The sequence below is a fragment of the Anoplophora glabripennis genome, unplaced genomic scaffold (genome assembly GCF_000390285.2).
Source record: "Anoplophora glabripennis isolate ALB-LARVAE unplaced genomic scaffold, Agla_2.0 scaffold862, whole genome shotgun sequence".
Classification (NCBI taxonomy): Eukaryota; Metazoa; Arthropoda; class Insecta; order Coleoptera; family Cerambycidae; genus Anoplophora; species Anoplophora glabripennis.
This window is the reverse complement of record NW_019416938.1, coordinates 139216-156545: the sequence shown is the minus strand read 5'-3', so window position 1 is coordinate 156545 and position 17330 is coordinate 139216. Positions and strand designations below refer to the sequence as shown.

Sequence of the window (17330 nt, the reverse complement as noted above, 5' to 3'; positions counted from 1 at the left end):
AGTATTATGTTCAATTAATTATTCAGTTTGTGGTACGTATTCCTTATTCTGTGATTTATTGCTTTTCAATCAGAGCGTGGTGCGGTACTTACCTATTTAAAATGACAGTACGGCTAAAAAGACACTCACTCGACCATAGTACTTTATTAATAAAGTTGGCATCTGCTGCCCTTTGATTTTGAAACCAATTGCAAAATTCAAGACGACTGGCGAAATCAGCTGTTTCGCTTCAATGTTCGAACGCTCTATAGTCCGCTGGTGTGTCCCCTGTTGCGAAGTATGGCGTCGAATTAATGGGAAATCACCCTGAAATTTTTACTGCAATTTACTCCGTTACTGTTAAGATATTTGAATGAGGGCATAATGTAGACGTAAATAAATACACTCGTGTCAGAAATAACTTCTTCAGTCTGTGTATATTTTAGTTGCACTTCATATGTATAATGTTCCAAAACATCCCCTTATTTATTTATTTTTTTTTATTTCGTTACTAAAAGTTCTATATGATGTGAACCCAATTCTGTCATTCCGGAAGTTGAACAAATCAAAAACTGCCCACGGATAGTTTGTAACCCTAGATATATCATTTTTACAAAATATACAGGATGTTTTCTCTCAAAAAATCAGTTTTAAAAAGATATAAGGGATCTTTTTAAATTGATGTTCAATTATTGTTTTTATAATTGTGTATTCTGATTCCTTAAGACTATCCTCGAACATTTTTGCAGCCTTCTAGATTTTTAAATTGAAACTTAAACTTCATCAATTCTAAATTTATTAAATCTATAAAAAAAATGATTCTATATTATAAATTGGTGAAATATGAGATACTAAGGTTTTAAATGATGCTGATTAAGGCATTATAGATATTTGATAAAAAAAATCCCTAAAGTAATTTCTCGTTAAATCGCTTCTAAAATAAATCACAACAGGCCATGGAGTATGAACTGAATCATATCGTAATTAGTTCAGCAAATACATCTAGAAGGCCACTACATATTTATAAAATGAAATTCATTCGATTCGTGCATTCCAAAGAATATTTAGAATACCTATCCTGGTTATTAATAGGTCTGTATAATATAAATTACTAAAAGAGTTTTTGACCTTGTTGAAACCTAAGTACTTGAAGTTCCGTTAGGGAATTTTTTTATATCTTCTATAGTCACCGAGATAATGTGTGGTGAAAAGAGAAAATTCTTAAATAAATCCACGATTTCTATATTTTATCTACAAACAAATATTTTATAAAATGATTCTTCACTATGCACAAAAAATTAGGATTTCTTAGTATTATTTAAATATCTTTGCACTGTACTGACATCGCTACTTTCTTAATGGAATTTAAGTTTGGTTGCGTGTTATTCGCTGAATAATTATAAAACTTAATTCAAATACCAACATTTTTATTTCTTTGATGTATACACCAATTGCACAGATATTCTTGCGTTAGATTTTTTCCCTAATTCAAGTCAAAGCCACAGAAATTTCTCAACCCCAAAATAAATGTTATGCAGGACTTTGACAAAAACTTACCCTATTTATTTCTTTAAAATGGAAATGGTTTGCTCATTCAACTGAACAAATGAGTTGCTACACATTCATCACCAAACTTCTCCATCGTAACAAGATCGAAGCGGAATCTGAAATTTTGGAGAACGAGATGCCTCCCAGCGAGACGGAAATCATAACTTCGTTAAAACGCCTCCTAGAAGAGAAGAACCACGAGATCAAACTCAAAGAGGAGACCATTTCTTTACTGGAGAAGGAGCTCGATGATAAAGACGTACTTATAAAACATCTACAGAACGAAATTGATAAATTTAGACAAGTGGTTCGACCTATAACCCAGAAAATTATCACGAAACAGATCAACCTCGGAGCGGAAATATGGCCAAGAGGAGGAGTTGAAAACAACAAGACACAAGCTTTGTCGGAGCCAAGGATCAAGAGGCAGGCTATTAGCGCTGAACCATTGAATTCGCAAGGCAATGATCTTCATATTACTAAAATTCCTAAAAGTGCCAGGTGAGTAGCTGCCTGGCTTTATGACTACATTTATACAGGGTGAGTCAGTTTTTTGTAGACAAACTTTAACAGGAGATAGAACACATGTTTTTAAAAAGAAAAGTTCCTGTAAACATATGTCGTAGAAGGCTTCGTTTCCGAGATACAGGGTGTTGAATATAATTTTTTTTTCTCGAATTCTCATTATAACTTAGAATGCTTAGATTTTTTTCATGTTTGGGGGATAATGCCTATTAATTAAGGGGCATAAAACAAGCGATAAGAATTGATCTCCTTCCAATGTAGTCAAAATAAATATTTGTTATATCAAGCTATACTCAAATACAAGACTTTTATAAGTTGAAATCTGTTACATTACATACGTACAATACATTATTGTGCAGTCGCCAAAAAGTTTTAAGAAGTTGTTAATTACATATTGTTATAAATTCAAAAAATTTCTCCATAAACATTAACATCAATGTTCATTCAATGTTTTTTTTTGTAATTTAGTTGCAGTACATTAGTATTTACGCAGCACATAATAAATAAGGATTATTTAAATTAGTGTACTAAACAGATTTCAACTTATAAAAGTCTTGTATTTGACTATAGCTTGATATAACAAATATTTATTTTGACTACATTGGAAAGAGATAAAGAATAAGAGATTTCAGCTTTTTAGAATCCTTAACAAATCATATTTAGATAGGTTTCGTTGAAAGAATTAAATATTTAGCCGATAATTGATAATAAATAAATTACCTAATTTAGTACCACATCAAACATTAAAAATCAAAATAACTCGAAAACGCAGAGGAATTTCGAATCAGAAGAAGGGACATTATTTTTGTTAAACTGTATGTAAATAATGGAAATAACAGTTTTTTTAAAAAATAGTCATTGGCGTAGAAGTTCTGTCTAAGAAAGGGGTTGAGCACCTCCTCCACTCCGCCACTGTGCAAGTTTTTGAACATTCTTATCGCTTGTTTTATGCCCCTTAATTAATAGGCATTATCCCCCAAACATGAAAAAAATCTAAGCATTCGTTTATAAGTTATAATGAGAATTCGAGAAAAAAAAATTATATTCAACACCCTGTATCTCGGAAACGAAGCCTTCTACGACATATGTTTGTAGGAACTTTTCTTTTTAAAAACATGTGTTCTATCTCCTGTTAAAGTTTGTCTACAAAAAACTGACTCACCCTGTATATCAACATTTTTATAACCATAATTGCACATATCATATCATAATCAAGTCACACCAAAACCATTATTTTTAACGTTTCCTCTAGACTCTAGCGTTTCATTAGGAAATAGAAATCGGATTTTAAGTCGGTACTAATCATAGAAACAGGAAAGGCCTACCTTGGCCTTAATCTTAACAATAAGGCTTCGCTTTATTAATCAATATATTATTTGGTTTAGTTTTAGATGTCATATTAACGCTCGCTTTTATTTCACGAACAGTCTGTCACGTTTTCAAGGTCATAATTTTACGTGTACGTGACATGATATGACGTGAAGTGGCCTTTCTTGTCGGGAAAAAATTAAAAAAATTATATTTTAAGTTGATGATGGACGGAAAAATATCTTACTTTATGCCTGTAGGCTGTAGGTATCGTTATAGTCCGAGAGCCCGTGGCATTTTGAGGGTAGTAATTTCACACATATGTGAAGTCTTACATGGTGCATAAACCAAACCACCTTCAGTTGTCAGTATCTTTGGGTAGAGGTGGGAATAATAGGGCCACCCCCGCGTTGCAAAATGTAAAAAAATTAATAGTACCAAAACTAAAATTGTTTGTATATTTTGTTTATAATAATTAATGATAAAAAATCACGGTCATCTGTGTTGGGATTATGGGTAGAACTAAAACACTTTAATAATTAAAAGATATTGTTTATTCACTTATTCAGATAGCACATCTATTCTGTATCAAATCAGATTAAAAACTGAAAATCTCTCCCAAGCCCAGTGCTGCAATATACCTCCGTATGTTTATAAGCATTTTAATTTATGACCTAGGGGACGTTGGGCTTGAGAAGTAAACACATTAAAAGTAGGCATTAGTATCTAAGGACGGGAATGTTTTTGTTTACGTAACTTGAGTATCTTTCAACAATCTGAAAAAAAAATACAGTGGAAAACGCTTCAGCTGCGCGTATAAACAGGTATGAAAATTATATTAAAAAAAAATTTTAATAGGTACCTACCAAACGTGAAATCGATTTTAAAGATAGATAGTTTAGAACGTGTATGTTATAAAAACAGCTTCAGGTGAGCACGTGTCGGGGGAATAGCTTTCAGCGGTAGAACTGTGAGTATTATTGTTGCAAAAATCCTCACTTTCCTATTTTCTTTTCATTCTGTGGAATATAAAAAAAACTAGTCTTATCTTGTTAGAAATAATGCAATTAGGAAGTAGTGTGGTCAAAAGTGTGTCTATTTTAATACTACATACAATCGTAAAAGATAAATATTATGCTCAGCATACTGTAAACATAATGACCGGAAATGTTGATTCCAATCTTATTTATTAAACTTCCTCTTCTAAGGTTGCTGATACTAACTGGTTACTTTAAAAATGAGAAACATTTATTTATTTTCTTTATTTTATGGGTTCAAAATGCATAAAGTGAATAATAAATAAATTTAGTCAGGGCCGGTTTATCAATTCACTGACGATGTTTATCTGGCAGGTTTCGATCCTCTAAAAGGAAGTGGGTTCAGTTTAATGGATTTTTGGGAAATAAACAGAACGGAATTTTTGTTTGATACAGGTTCTAAATTTTGCGTTACCAGCGGATCGAAACCAGAGAGTTAAATATAGTCACTATTAAATAAACTGCATATAGAAATCGTTTAGTAGCACAGATGTTTATGTAATGTAAATGAAAATAAACCGTAGCAATTTTAAACTATACAGTTAAAAATCACTACGATTTTGTCCCTCCATATAACGCAAATACATATGTACAAATCAAATGTTATTCTACCCCCTGTCCTATCAGATAAATATGTGCACGCTGGCTGGCTAAATTCGACACTTTTAGGGAATTTCATAATTTCCCGTAAATACACAAAAGTGGTTGAGGCACCATAGGCTCAATTTTCGATAAAGCTTGAATAGGCCCTTTCAGTGATATTTAATTTTAAACTTTTTCTTTAATTTTCTGATAGTATTTAACCACCTAATTATATCTTAAGAAAATTAGGTCAATAGGATTAATAATAAGTGATATATTTAATTCTGAATTTGTAAGACCCTTAAAAAGGTCAACGCTGCGAGAGAACAGCTAATGACGTCACAATACCGGCCACTCGGCGATCAAGTCGCGAGCAGACGGAGAGATGTGTAGATATTTGCTATACTTTTATCGATATTATATACCTATATTTTTAAGTGTATAAATAGAGAGTGTATAAGAGATATACATCAAGTCTTGTTGAAATGCATTTTTCACACAACATATTTATTATAAACATAGAATGTCTTGGAATATCTAAATACATTTTCGGATTTTTCTCAATGACGTAAATGGTTCGCTTTTCTACATTTTCTGTTGCTTTCCATTTTTGTACAAATGTACCCAACGTACTAGACTCGGTACTTGTGGATGTATGCGACGACGTGTATGTGCGAGCAACTCAGAACCACCCTCGTTTTTCTTTGGTTGCCCGTCTAGGGGGTTGTAAAATATTATTATTTAAATAAATTGCTTATAGGTGCCTCTCGCAACGTATTTCGAAATTTTTGTGGACGGGAACGTTTAGATGGGGTAGAATTTATTTTTTCGACATAAATTTGAAAATTCTGCTCTAAATGTTTAAATAATAATATTTATAACCTCTTAGACGGGCAACCAAAGAAAAACGAGGGTGGTTCTGAGTTGCTTATAGGTCCCTCTCGCCGACGTATTTCGAAATTTTTGTGAACGGGTACGTTTAGATGGGGCAGAAATTTTTTCCAGCATAAATTTTATAATTCTGCTCTAAATGTTCAAATAATAATATTTAAAACCCTCTAGATGGAAAACCAAAGAAAAACTAGAGTGGTTCTTAACTGCTTATAGGTCCCTGTCGCCGTCGTATTTCGAATTTTTTGTGAACACGAACATTTAGATGGGGCAGAATTTATTTCCGGCATAAAGTTGAGAATTGTGCTCTAAATGTTCAAATAATAATATTTTACAACCCCCTAGACGTGCATCCAAAGAAAAACGAAGGTGGTTTTGAGTTGCATACCGTGGCTGGGGAAACCGTGGATAACATCACACAAACTTTTCATTTTTCGGTAATGAAATAAATATTTTATTCGGAGTCGATCCTGAGGTACTTTTGCAGCCTGGAACTATTCAATATTTGTACAATCCTCGGTTTCGACCCATTTAGACATAAAAACAATGATTAACGAAACTGCCAAGCGAACCACACACCGTATGTATTAACACAGAATGGGATGAGAGCGAGCGGAGTGCACTGCCAGTCGCCCGTACCGGTATTATGACGTCAGCAATGGTTGCTCAACGTTTTTCCGCGCTCTGTTTTCATTAATTTATTTCACACATTTCTCGTTGAAACAAAAAATTGATTTTTGGCATATTAACTAATTATAGGGTAAACTTTTGATATATGCAATAAAAAATTTTTACTGAATGGGCCTATTACGAAATGCATATTTCAATGTCTTGATTCGTTTAAGAAATACAGAGCGTTATTCAGTTCAATTACTTAACTTTCTGAAAATATTTGAATTTTCTAAAGATGTTTTATGCATTTATGCATAACGTCCGGTTTTTCAATTGTAACCCAAACTTATTTTTTATGTAAATATTATACAAGTATGTAATACACAATTTGAACATACACAATTTGAAAGGAAATTTTACCTAGCTCTCCAAAACGAAAAATATATAGGATGTTCAATTAAAAATATATATAAATTATGACTGAAAAACCGGAAGTTACAGAAAAATATGTCGTGGTTATTCTGTTACCCTGGATAACTACTATTGACCACCCAAGACCATCTATTACCCTCAGTGACCACTGTTGATCTTTTACCTTTGGTGATCAATAATGACCAACAGTGACCAACTGTTGCCTTTAGTGACCTCTAATATCCGACCGTGGCCGTACTTGACCTTGAAATGACCGGAGGATAAGGAATTTGAGATCGGGGAGGTGTCCGGTTTAGTGCCCATCAAGAATCCTAGAACTATTGCGAAGAACTTTTTTTTTGCTGGTTATTTTGCCATTTCGGTACTGTTGTGCCACTTTGGGCTTTTTGATATTTGACCTTCATGGTCATTTCAAGTTCATATCCGAACGAAAATTTTCCGCTCTCTCCATTTCCGGCGTCAAAATTATGGGGTCCCATTTAAAAAAATTCTCGTTACCTTGATATGACCTTGACGGTCATGGTCCAGGTCAAATTCAAGGTCACCATTGGATAGCCAGGAAAAAATCTTAAACCCCTAGTCCTTTACTGATACCCCATCCCTTGAATATTCCTAGATATCCTGCCATTCCGGTACTTTTGACCCACCCTGTATATTTTTATCAAATTTTCCTTAAAAATGAATTCCAAACGGTCAACTTATCGGCTAACAATTAACATTCATAACAGTTCCTGACATATCCGTGAAGTTGACTCTACGTTTTAATTGTAAATTGATGTTAAAATTGACAAGATACACATTAACCGAAAACTAAAAAATAACTGTTCAGCGTAGGTCACATTATTGTAACGTGTCATGACGACACTGTTAAAACGTTTTGCAGAAGTAGGTTCTTTTAATTTTAAATAGAATAGGGGTTTAATTAGCTAAATTAACTATAAAAATAATCACAGAAGTATAACCTGAGCATCCTGAACGAATTTTTATAAACCCATGTTGTTCTTACGTGTCATCTGAAGCCAATTTCATTCGTAAATAATGACAACATAAAACCTATTTCTAATGTCAGTCCCAGATAGTCGTTATACTCGTAGTATTAGAGGCATCAGCCCAACGAACTATAAAACGCCATTGTTTAATGCAATTGTACATCCTATTATCTATAATTATTTATTTAAATTTTTTATTACATTTTTAATCAACTGAACATAACACAGACCCACAAAAAAAAAGAATCGGATCTGGTATTCAGACCCATGTATTTGCATGTATTTTTTTCCGCTGAATCCGAATCTGCTTTCAGACTTGGCCCAACGGGTCTGAGTTTTCGGGAAAATTCAAAAAACCGGATCAAAATTCACAAAAAACGTCATTTACGATCGACGAAAGTTATAAAAAATCAAATTATTCTACCAGCTCACTAGACGCATGATTTTTCACTCGTTTAATTCCAATTTATCATCATAGAGTCAGACAAGCTTGTCCAATTTCATTCAAAAACAGAAAATAGATCAAAACGCCATTTTCATGGCATAATTCGTGTTGCAGAGTTCTGAATCCATCTTGGTGGATAAATAAATATGAGTATTCATGCATGAACGACTGGATGGAAAGATGTATGAATTCATAAATGGGTGAGTGGATAAAAAGAAATCTGCAACGCGAATTATGCCATGAAAATGGCATTCTGATGTATTTTCTGTTTTTGAATGAAATCGGACCAGCTTGTCTGACCCTATGATGATAAATTGGAATTAAACGAGTGAAAAATCATACGTCTAGTGAGCTGGTAGAATAATTTCATTTTGACCTGTTTTTTGAATTTTCCCGAAAACTCAAACCCGTTGGGCCAAATGTGAAGGCAGATTCAGCGGAAAAAATACATGGAAATACATGGGTCTGAATACCAGATACGATCCCTTTTTTTGTGGGGCTGTGTAATCTACCACACCGAAAAAAAACAGATATTAATAAATAACCCCTTGTGCAAAAGGGATCAGTAGAGGGGTTGATTGTGTCCAACTACAAATATCTCCACGCATGCGCGGTCAGTATGCGTGTATCAGATTATTATTTTTTATTAAGTACGAAGAAAAGCGCGCATACCAAGAGCCCTATTCTATACAGATTACAAAACGTATGGGAATTATCCAATTTTTAGGATTAATAATCTCAAAGTTAGTCTTGAGAGAAAAAAAATAAAATTACAATAGGCTTGTTTTGGTTCTGTCAGCGGACAGTCCTATAGTAGGATCGTATACGATGCAAAGTAGAGCAAAAAGTTGTCGGCCTTTTATCAAAGGAAAATCGTGTCATCATTTTTAGGAGGCGTAAGATAAAGCATTTCAAATTTAAAATGAAATTCAATGTAAAATCTGAAATACCGCTGCATACGCACTGTGTTCTGGTAGTAGCTGTAGTCGCCCAGGTGCATCGAGTGTACGAACTGGTCGGTTATACGTCAAATACTAACCTGGCGAGCTTTGCTGCCAATTAGAGAGCGCTTCCAAAAAACAAGTAAACAACAGTGGCGCGTACAGAGGTAAAATGTAGTACATATGTTGAATTTATGAAACAAATTGGATTTATAATAAATTACATTTAAAATAAATAGTTTATGAGAATAAAGGAATTTTTGTAGCAACAAGGGTGCCAGACCTGAACTGATCCCCTCGTCCCTTCATAATGTATAAAGAAATTATTCAATTTGTAAAACCCTTAAAGGCGTACTTCATTGGTTCCCTTGTCATGCAATGATTTATTACTTTGCATCGAATATGATCGTACTATAGAACAGTTCAAAATAGTTACCCAAGTGTATTGTCAGTATGTCTTGGCTTAGATGTTCTTATGAATGGAATGGTCAACTAATTTGAACCGTCCTAGATAAGAACCGTTCTCTGTCGGAACCAAAACAAAGCGAACGTGACGCATACTTACTGGTCCACATAGTCTCGTGCTCTGTTGGCTTCTTCACAGGTCGAGAATGAACATGTTGCCACTAGGAAATTGTATATGCACATATATGTATTAAGCATTCTTACAAATCAGTTATTATTAATAAAGCGGATAGCGTGCACTCGATGAGATTTTTGCGGGTCTCTTGGCCAGTGCCGAGAATCGGCCTTATCCGTGTCACTATAAAAAAAGCGCGCAAGAAGCAAAATGTTTTTGAGACAAAATAAAAGTGATATTTAAGTAAGTTATTTATTGACATAATTTACACATTTATTTAACATTAATTTAAGTTTAAATAGGAACATTTACAAAACAGTTGTTAACATTTCAAAAAATCTATTTTCTTCTTAAAAATCTAATCTTGAATGAAAAAACTCACGTTTGTCTTTCACTCATTTAATTGAGAACGAAAACAGAATTTATATACCTAAAACTTATTTTTCCTTGTTTTTCCTTTCAGTGTGGCAGAAATGTCTAATAAAAAGTAAATAAAGAAAGATATTAAAAGTGCCATGAAATTAAAAATGAAAAAAAATTATTGATCTTTTTGGATACTCTCTGGATTTATTATAAAGCTCAGACATTGCTACATAGCAGCCAACGTTTCCTCTTCCTCGTCAAACTGATGCAATTCAAAGAAAAAAAAATCGATTATACTAACGTAGTTACAATTGGATAAAAGCGATACTGAATAACTTCAACGACCATGGCTCTTGTCCAATTGCATAAAATTTGAATAAAGATTTAAATGCATTTAAATATTCATACAGCACTTTGGAATAATCTAATTTGTCGCTATGCTGCCATGAGACGTGTGGACGTGGGTTGTCACAAGACGATACAAATATGTGTCCTAAACTTTAGGATGTGTCCTATAAGTTTTAGGGTCAGTACGGGCTAAGAATTTTTTTCATTCAGTTTATTCACTAATCTAATCCGATTGGTTAACTAAAGTTTAACTATTCAAACTCTTAGTATATCATAAGTTTAACTCAAAACAGGAATGAAAAAAGTAGTAGAAAAAATATAAGATATATTCGTCCAGTTCTTAAAAATCGAAAAACGAAGTGTTAGTTATTTTACCAATTACCAAAATTCCTTCAGTCCAATATATGTAAACTACACATTAAAAATAATGAAGAGATTGCCATTAACGCAATTATACTTTTCGAGGTGTTTTCGACGAAAGCTCTTACCCTATAATGTGATATAATGGCACCCACTGGTCTGGAACTTGTTTCCATAAATATTGCCAATAGTCATAATAGTGTGCAGTAAAACAGAAGAATCACAGTAATTGCTTAATAACACCAATCATTATTTATTAGAGAATTATGTAAAAACCCGAAAATATAATGTGTTGATGTGGCTTAAGCTTCGGAGATACATCCTGGATAACGCTAATGATCGCCTTCGGGTGACGAATGGCGTAGGTCCACCCGATCCCTATCATTATCGGGCGTTGGTGCTGCTCCTTTTTCGTCGTCTTTCCAAGTGGTCGCACTGCCAATATTTATTTTAATTGGGTATGGGCGGGGAGGTGCCCGGTAGGCGCAGTCCGGCCATCGCCTCGACATCCATCCTTTCTCCTTTACAGGACCGGCCTTAAAATTCGCGAATTCTAAATAAGAAGGTACCTCGATCGCTGTCAAATATATAAAACTGCCGCCCAGGAAGTGGCGGTGTATGGCGAAAAAAACGTAAATTGCAATATACGTGTAGTAGCAGAAATAGGCCAAATCTGTGGTCAAGCCGTGTGCCGCTCTGTACTCAGAATACACAATGATACTGTCTGCCATAAAAACTCGTGGCATACACTCACACACGCACAAAAGATAATGAAATGCACGGTCAACGTCTCTCAGCAAAACACCTGTATTGTTTACCGGCACGCCAGGCAAACAGGGCAGTTATTATGGCGCCGCTGGATATGTATTGAATAAATTGATCGATGGAAAGCTTCAGATCAGAGGCAAACATGTATATGTTATTATACAATGAAGCGGATAGTGGGATTACTAAAATGTGAAGTAGTTGGTGCTTCACCACCATTAGTAAAAATAGCATCTATTAAAAACCTCCACTATTTGTGCCTATGACCTCAGTAAATGTTGAATGGTTATTTTCGTTTTTGAAATGAATATTTATTATTTACCGATCGTCGAAAATTATTATTTTGTTAACCTTTGCTGGTAGTTATTATTACGTACTATACCTATAAATTTTATAGTACCTAAGTTCCATGTGTATCGTTTAGTGTAGAAAAATAGACACTACCCCTTTTTGTTTCATACTATTATGTAAATACTTACATAGGTATATATTCATATAATATAAAGAGTGGAGTTATAAGAAGGCAACAACCACTTTGTGTATCACTTTGTGTTTGAATAAAATCACATAAAAGAGAACCCGGCTTGGCAGCCACACCACATTGCAGCGGCTCTAACATTTTTGATCCCTAATATTTAATACTACTAAAAAATTACTGTCTAAGGTCCACAAATTTTCAACCAGTGTGATGTAAATAAAAAATCTACTATACCCCTTAGAGGTTTGTTTTTAAATTCATCAGAAATTTTAAAACAGAAGGAGAAATTTAACTGTGGGGATTTTGTTTTGACAGAATTGGCAGCTTGTAGCAGCATTGGAAAGGTGCAATAAAACCGGACCAGTGTGAACGGTGCCATCTAAAGCTATACCGGGTGATTCAGTTTGATATTCGCGGCCTTGTATCTCTTTTGTTTTATGAAATAGCTATAACAAACCCTATATATTTTTAAATCGCCGCTTAAACTCTATCAAATGATATTGTTAGATCGTCTCCATAGTAACATCTGTTAAAATTGCTATAGTCAACTGTTTTTGTTCAAATGGCATACTATATATTTATTTATCAATTCTAGAAGATATTTTCTTTCTGCATTCAGCTATATAAAGAAGTCTATAGTTTCATTAGAAATATTGCTAGAAAAACAGCAAAAAAGATGAACCCTACTTAAGTACAGTAGCTTTATTCTGAAAAATGATAGCCAGCTGCGGAAACAACTGAATTTTGACGTTTCTAAATAACGGTTTTTCAAAATAATTGACATTTTGTACCTACCTATTCTATCTATAACTAATTATTATTACTATAACATGAATACTTATAGTAACCAAGAAAAACTAGATATGATTTTAATTTATGGCGAGTGCTGAAAGAACGCTAAAGCTGCCAGGCATTTATACCAACATCGTTTTCCGCAGAGACAACTTCTATCAGATAAAATTTTCGGAAAGTCACCCAGGAATTTGGCAGCAGATGGTTCATCAAAAGAAAAGAAGAGTTTTTAAACCCAGAAGGGTAAGAAATGAAGAACATTCGATAAAGATGTTATATGGCCTGCTTATAGATCTCCGGATCTCATTCCTATAGATTTCATTCTTTGGCCTTACCTAAAAGAAAAAGTTTACTCTTCGCCTTTAAATGATATTGACGACCTTAAAAACAGAATAAGAGTAGAATGTCGGAGATTAAATGAAGAAACACTATAATGTGTTTGTAGAGAGGGAGTGATAAATAGAGCTATTCTGTGTTTGGAAGCAAATGGAGGTCATTTTGTATATTTTAAATAAGTATTGTTTTAAATTGTTATCTTATTATCATATTTAAAATAAAATATGTTCTTTAAAAAACATAGTAACTTGTTTTCGCAGCTGGCTATCATTTTTCAGAATAAAGCTACGAAAAGTAGAGTGCATCTTTTTTGCTGTTTTTCTAGCAGTATTTCTAATGAAACTATAGACTTCCTTAAATAGCTGAACGCAGAAAAAAAATATCTTCCAGAATTGATAAATAAACATATAGTGTGCCGTTTGAACAAAAACAGTTGACTATAGCAATTTTGGCATATGTTACCATGGAGACGATCTAATAATGTCATTTGATAGAGTTTGAGCGGCGATTTAAAAATATATAGGGTTTGTTATAGCTATTTGTTAAAATAAAAGGGCCGCGAATACCAAACTGAATCACCCGGTATGTCTTTATCATCCTGCGCAAACATTCCCGTCAAATCGCACAGTGTGGCTCAGCTCTTACAATCCTTTGTCGCTCGTACCCAGGTAAATCCTTATGTAATTGGAAAAAAGGCAGAAATGCCTGAAAGATGTCTAACAATTACAAGATATCTTATTTTCTCAATAAAAAACATTGTTTCCTTTTTTTTAATAGTATGTCGCTTATTGTTAGAGATGGACCCAACAAACCCTATATGACTATGCTCGACGGGGAACGTTCTATTCAAATATGTAAAAATATACAGGGTGTTCCATTTAAGTTAACAAAGTTAACATCAATGGCCATTTTGTTTGGACTTTTGTTTTTCAACTCATTTTCGAAAAATTCATAAAAAGTGCAACTTTTGTATTTCACATTTTTTTTATAACTCTTAAAACAAAAAAGTTAAAGGGGGAGGTCTTAATATAGTGAATCACCCTGTACAATTCAAACTCAAAACTGTTATTATTAACTATAGCGTTTTGTCTCCATTCTCTTTCTTCATTCCTTCTATTTTATAGGTAACATATTCCATAAAATTAGACAAGGACTTCATCATTTCATTTTTTTTTTCAGTCTTTAAAGGATACCTTGTGAAATAAAACTGCCAGCAAAAGTTTGTAAATTTAGAACCCTACATTTGACTCTTAATTTATTTGGCTACAATTACGTTAACCTATACGAAAAATATGATTTGGTTGGATCAGAAAAGAAAATCTTTTAGTGAAAAATGAAAGGGGGGCGACAAATGCACAATTTGCATTTGATCGACCGAGAGTCTAAATCTAGCCCTGCTCTTTGTTGTAGGAATGTTGCTTAAAATGCACGAGCTGTAAAATGTGTGTTATTTCATAAAAATATTGGCTTTCCTTTGTATCATCCAAATTAGTGCAGATATTTAAACCAAATTTGGTCCACAGTATGATAATACTGCTATATCCTTAGTTTATATCAAACTGTCCTGACAACCAGCATTGGAGGTATAAATAGTCAGTATAAAAAAATTGTACATCCGTATATACAATTAAAATTGATTCAATTTTTAAATATACACTTGATAAAAGATGACTGTCGAGACTTTCCTAGCTAATCGCGTTTCATGAAAAATTTTATTTTTTAAACAAAAATTTGGTGTGGAATGTCAAAACAAGAAAAACATTATTTAAAGATTTCAGTATATTAGGTATGTATTTTTTCATTAGTTCTATTTTGGTCGGTCAAAGTGATCACCACGAGTTGGATGTGCTCTCGGTTTTTTGATTAATGGTGACAAAAAAACGTAAAAAAGTGAGTGCTTATTTCTGATTTCTTATACGGACTGAACTGTTGCCAGTGGCGGAGGCTTCTTTTTCACAAACATGAGCGGTATACAATGCAAATGCTGCGGTAGATGTACTGAACCTCATCTTGGTTTAACTTGCTGCATCTGTAAAGGTATTTATTATCATGTCTGTGTGAATATGTCTTCAAGTGAAACAAGATCTATCAACAACAAAAAGTCACTTTCTTGGACCTGTACGAAGTGCGAGGATATTGGTGGTGACATTAATTCGCTAAGAGCCGCAATTATTGCACTTCAAGAGGAAGTTAAAGATCTAAAAGCTGCTAAAAGTATTGGCAATATAAATAATACAGGTTACAATATTGAGGAAATTATCCAAGAAGTTAACGATAGGAATAGTAGAAGATGCAATCTGATTATTTTTGGGATTAATGAACAGCCATTTAATATTAATAAAGCAGATCGCAATTCTGTAGAAAAAAATGAAGTGGCTAAAATAATTAACTACGTTTCTAACACTATTCCAACAGAAGGTATACAGTGTCTTCGATTAGGAAGATTTAGTCCAGAAAATACTCGTCCTCGACCAATTAAAGTAATGTTCAGCGATGTCAATCATGTTCAGGAAATTCTTAGGAAGTCGAGGAAACTTAAAGAAGCAGATAATTATGAACATATCTATATAAGTCAAGATAGAACTCCTAAGGAAATTGATTATTTTCACAAAATAAAGAAAGAATTTATTGAAAGGAAACAAAAAGGAGAAGACGTAAAAATAAAATATTTTAACGGAGTTCCGAGAGTTGCTGTTAATTTAAACTAAATATCTTACCCAGTTACAATTATCCTGATCTGACTTTATGTTGTTATTATCAAAATGTTCGTGGATTAAATACCAAATTAACAAGTATTTATAATGCTATATCATCGAATGATTACGATATTTTGTGTCTCACCGAGACATGGCTGGGTGCAGGCGTAAGTGATAACGAGTTTGTCCCTAATAACTACATTGTGTACAGATGTGATAGAGATTCAGTATTGACTGATATGTCAAGAGGAGGTGGTGTCTTAATTGCTTTTAGAAATAATTTAAATATTGAAATAATAGATGTGTCCCCCATTAAAAGTACTACGCCTATGATTGACATAGTTGGATGTAAAATCATTAACAGTTATTTCGTTGCCTATATATTTGTTATTTATATTCCACCTAATGTATCGCTATTTCATTTTGAATTGTTTACTGAGAATTTAATAACATTATGTGTACAATATGGTAAAAATATTCTTATCATGGGTGACTTCAATGTTCCAGGTTTTGGAGTAGATAGAAATAATACTAAATGTGAACTTTTGAGTAGCTTAAGTGAAATGATTAACCTACAACAATATAATTTTGTTACAAATAATCAGGGTAGGCTGCTTGATTTGGTATTTTCCAATTTTTCTTGCAAAGTGTCTAGAGACAATTTGCCTCTTGTCAAAGAAGATGCTTACCATCCTGCATTGGAAGTAATATTTAAATGTGGACTGCAACATTATGATCAATTTAATAATAACAACCTCAATTTAAATAGGGAATATAATTTTAGAAAGGCGAATTATCCTTTAATGTATGAATTATTTGCGAATGCGGACTGGTCTGAAGTATTACGAAGTGAAAATATTAATACTGCTTGTGAAGTTTTTTATAATATACTAAATAATATTTTTGATCAGTCTGTTCCATTAAAAATTAATCCTCGTCGCCGTTTTCCACCCTGGTTTACTAAAGAAATTATAACAAATATTCGTTCTAAAGAATCTGCTTTGAAAAATTATAAAAAGTTTAGAACTGATTATTATTTCAATAGATACAGTAAATTAAGGCGTACAGTTAAAATTCAAATTGAACAGGCATATAAAAGTTTTATGGAGAATTCTGAACGCCTCATTATAGCTGATTCCTCTAAATTTTGGTCATTTGTAAAAAATAAGAAAGGGCATTCTAATATTCCGGGTGTAATGAAATTCAATGATATTCTGTATGATAATTCTCAAGCTATTGCTGAAGGATTTGCTGATTATTTTCGTAGTGTTTATGTGACACCTGATTTTAATTATGAAACATTTAATATGGCGCACAGTTTTA

At 33.2% G+C, this 17330-nt stretch overlaps 1 protein-coding gene across 1 annotated transcript in view; it reads left to right on the top strand.

Annotated features, from left to right (window-relative positions):
* Positions 1–1523: 1523 nt before the first annotated feature.
* Positions 1524–17330, top strand: part of LOC108914839 (cGMP-dependent protein kinase 1-like) — a 40445-nt gene continuing 24638 nt past the window's right edge. The window contains exon 1 of the mRNA XM_018720741.1: positions 1524–2028. Coding sequence (XP_018576257.1) covers positions 1586–2028 — 443 coding nt within the window. The 5' untranslated portion in view covers positions 1524–1585. The remainder of the gene's footprint in view (positions 2029–17330) is intronic.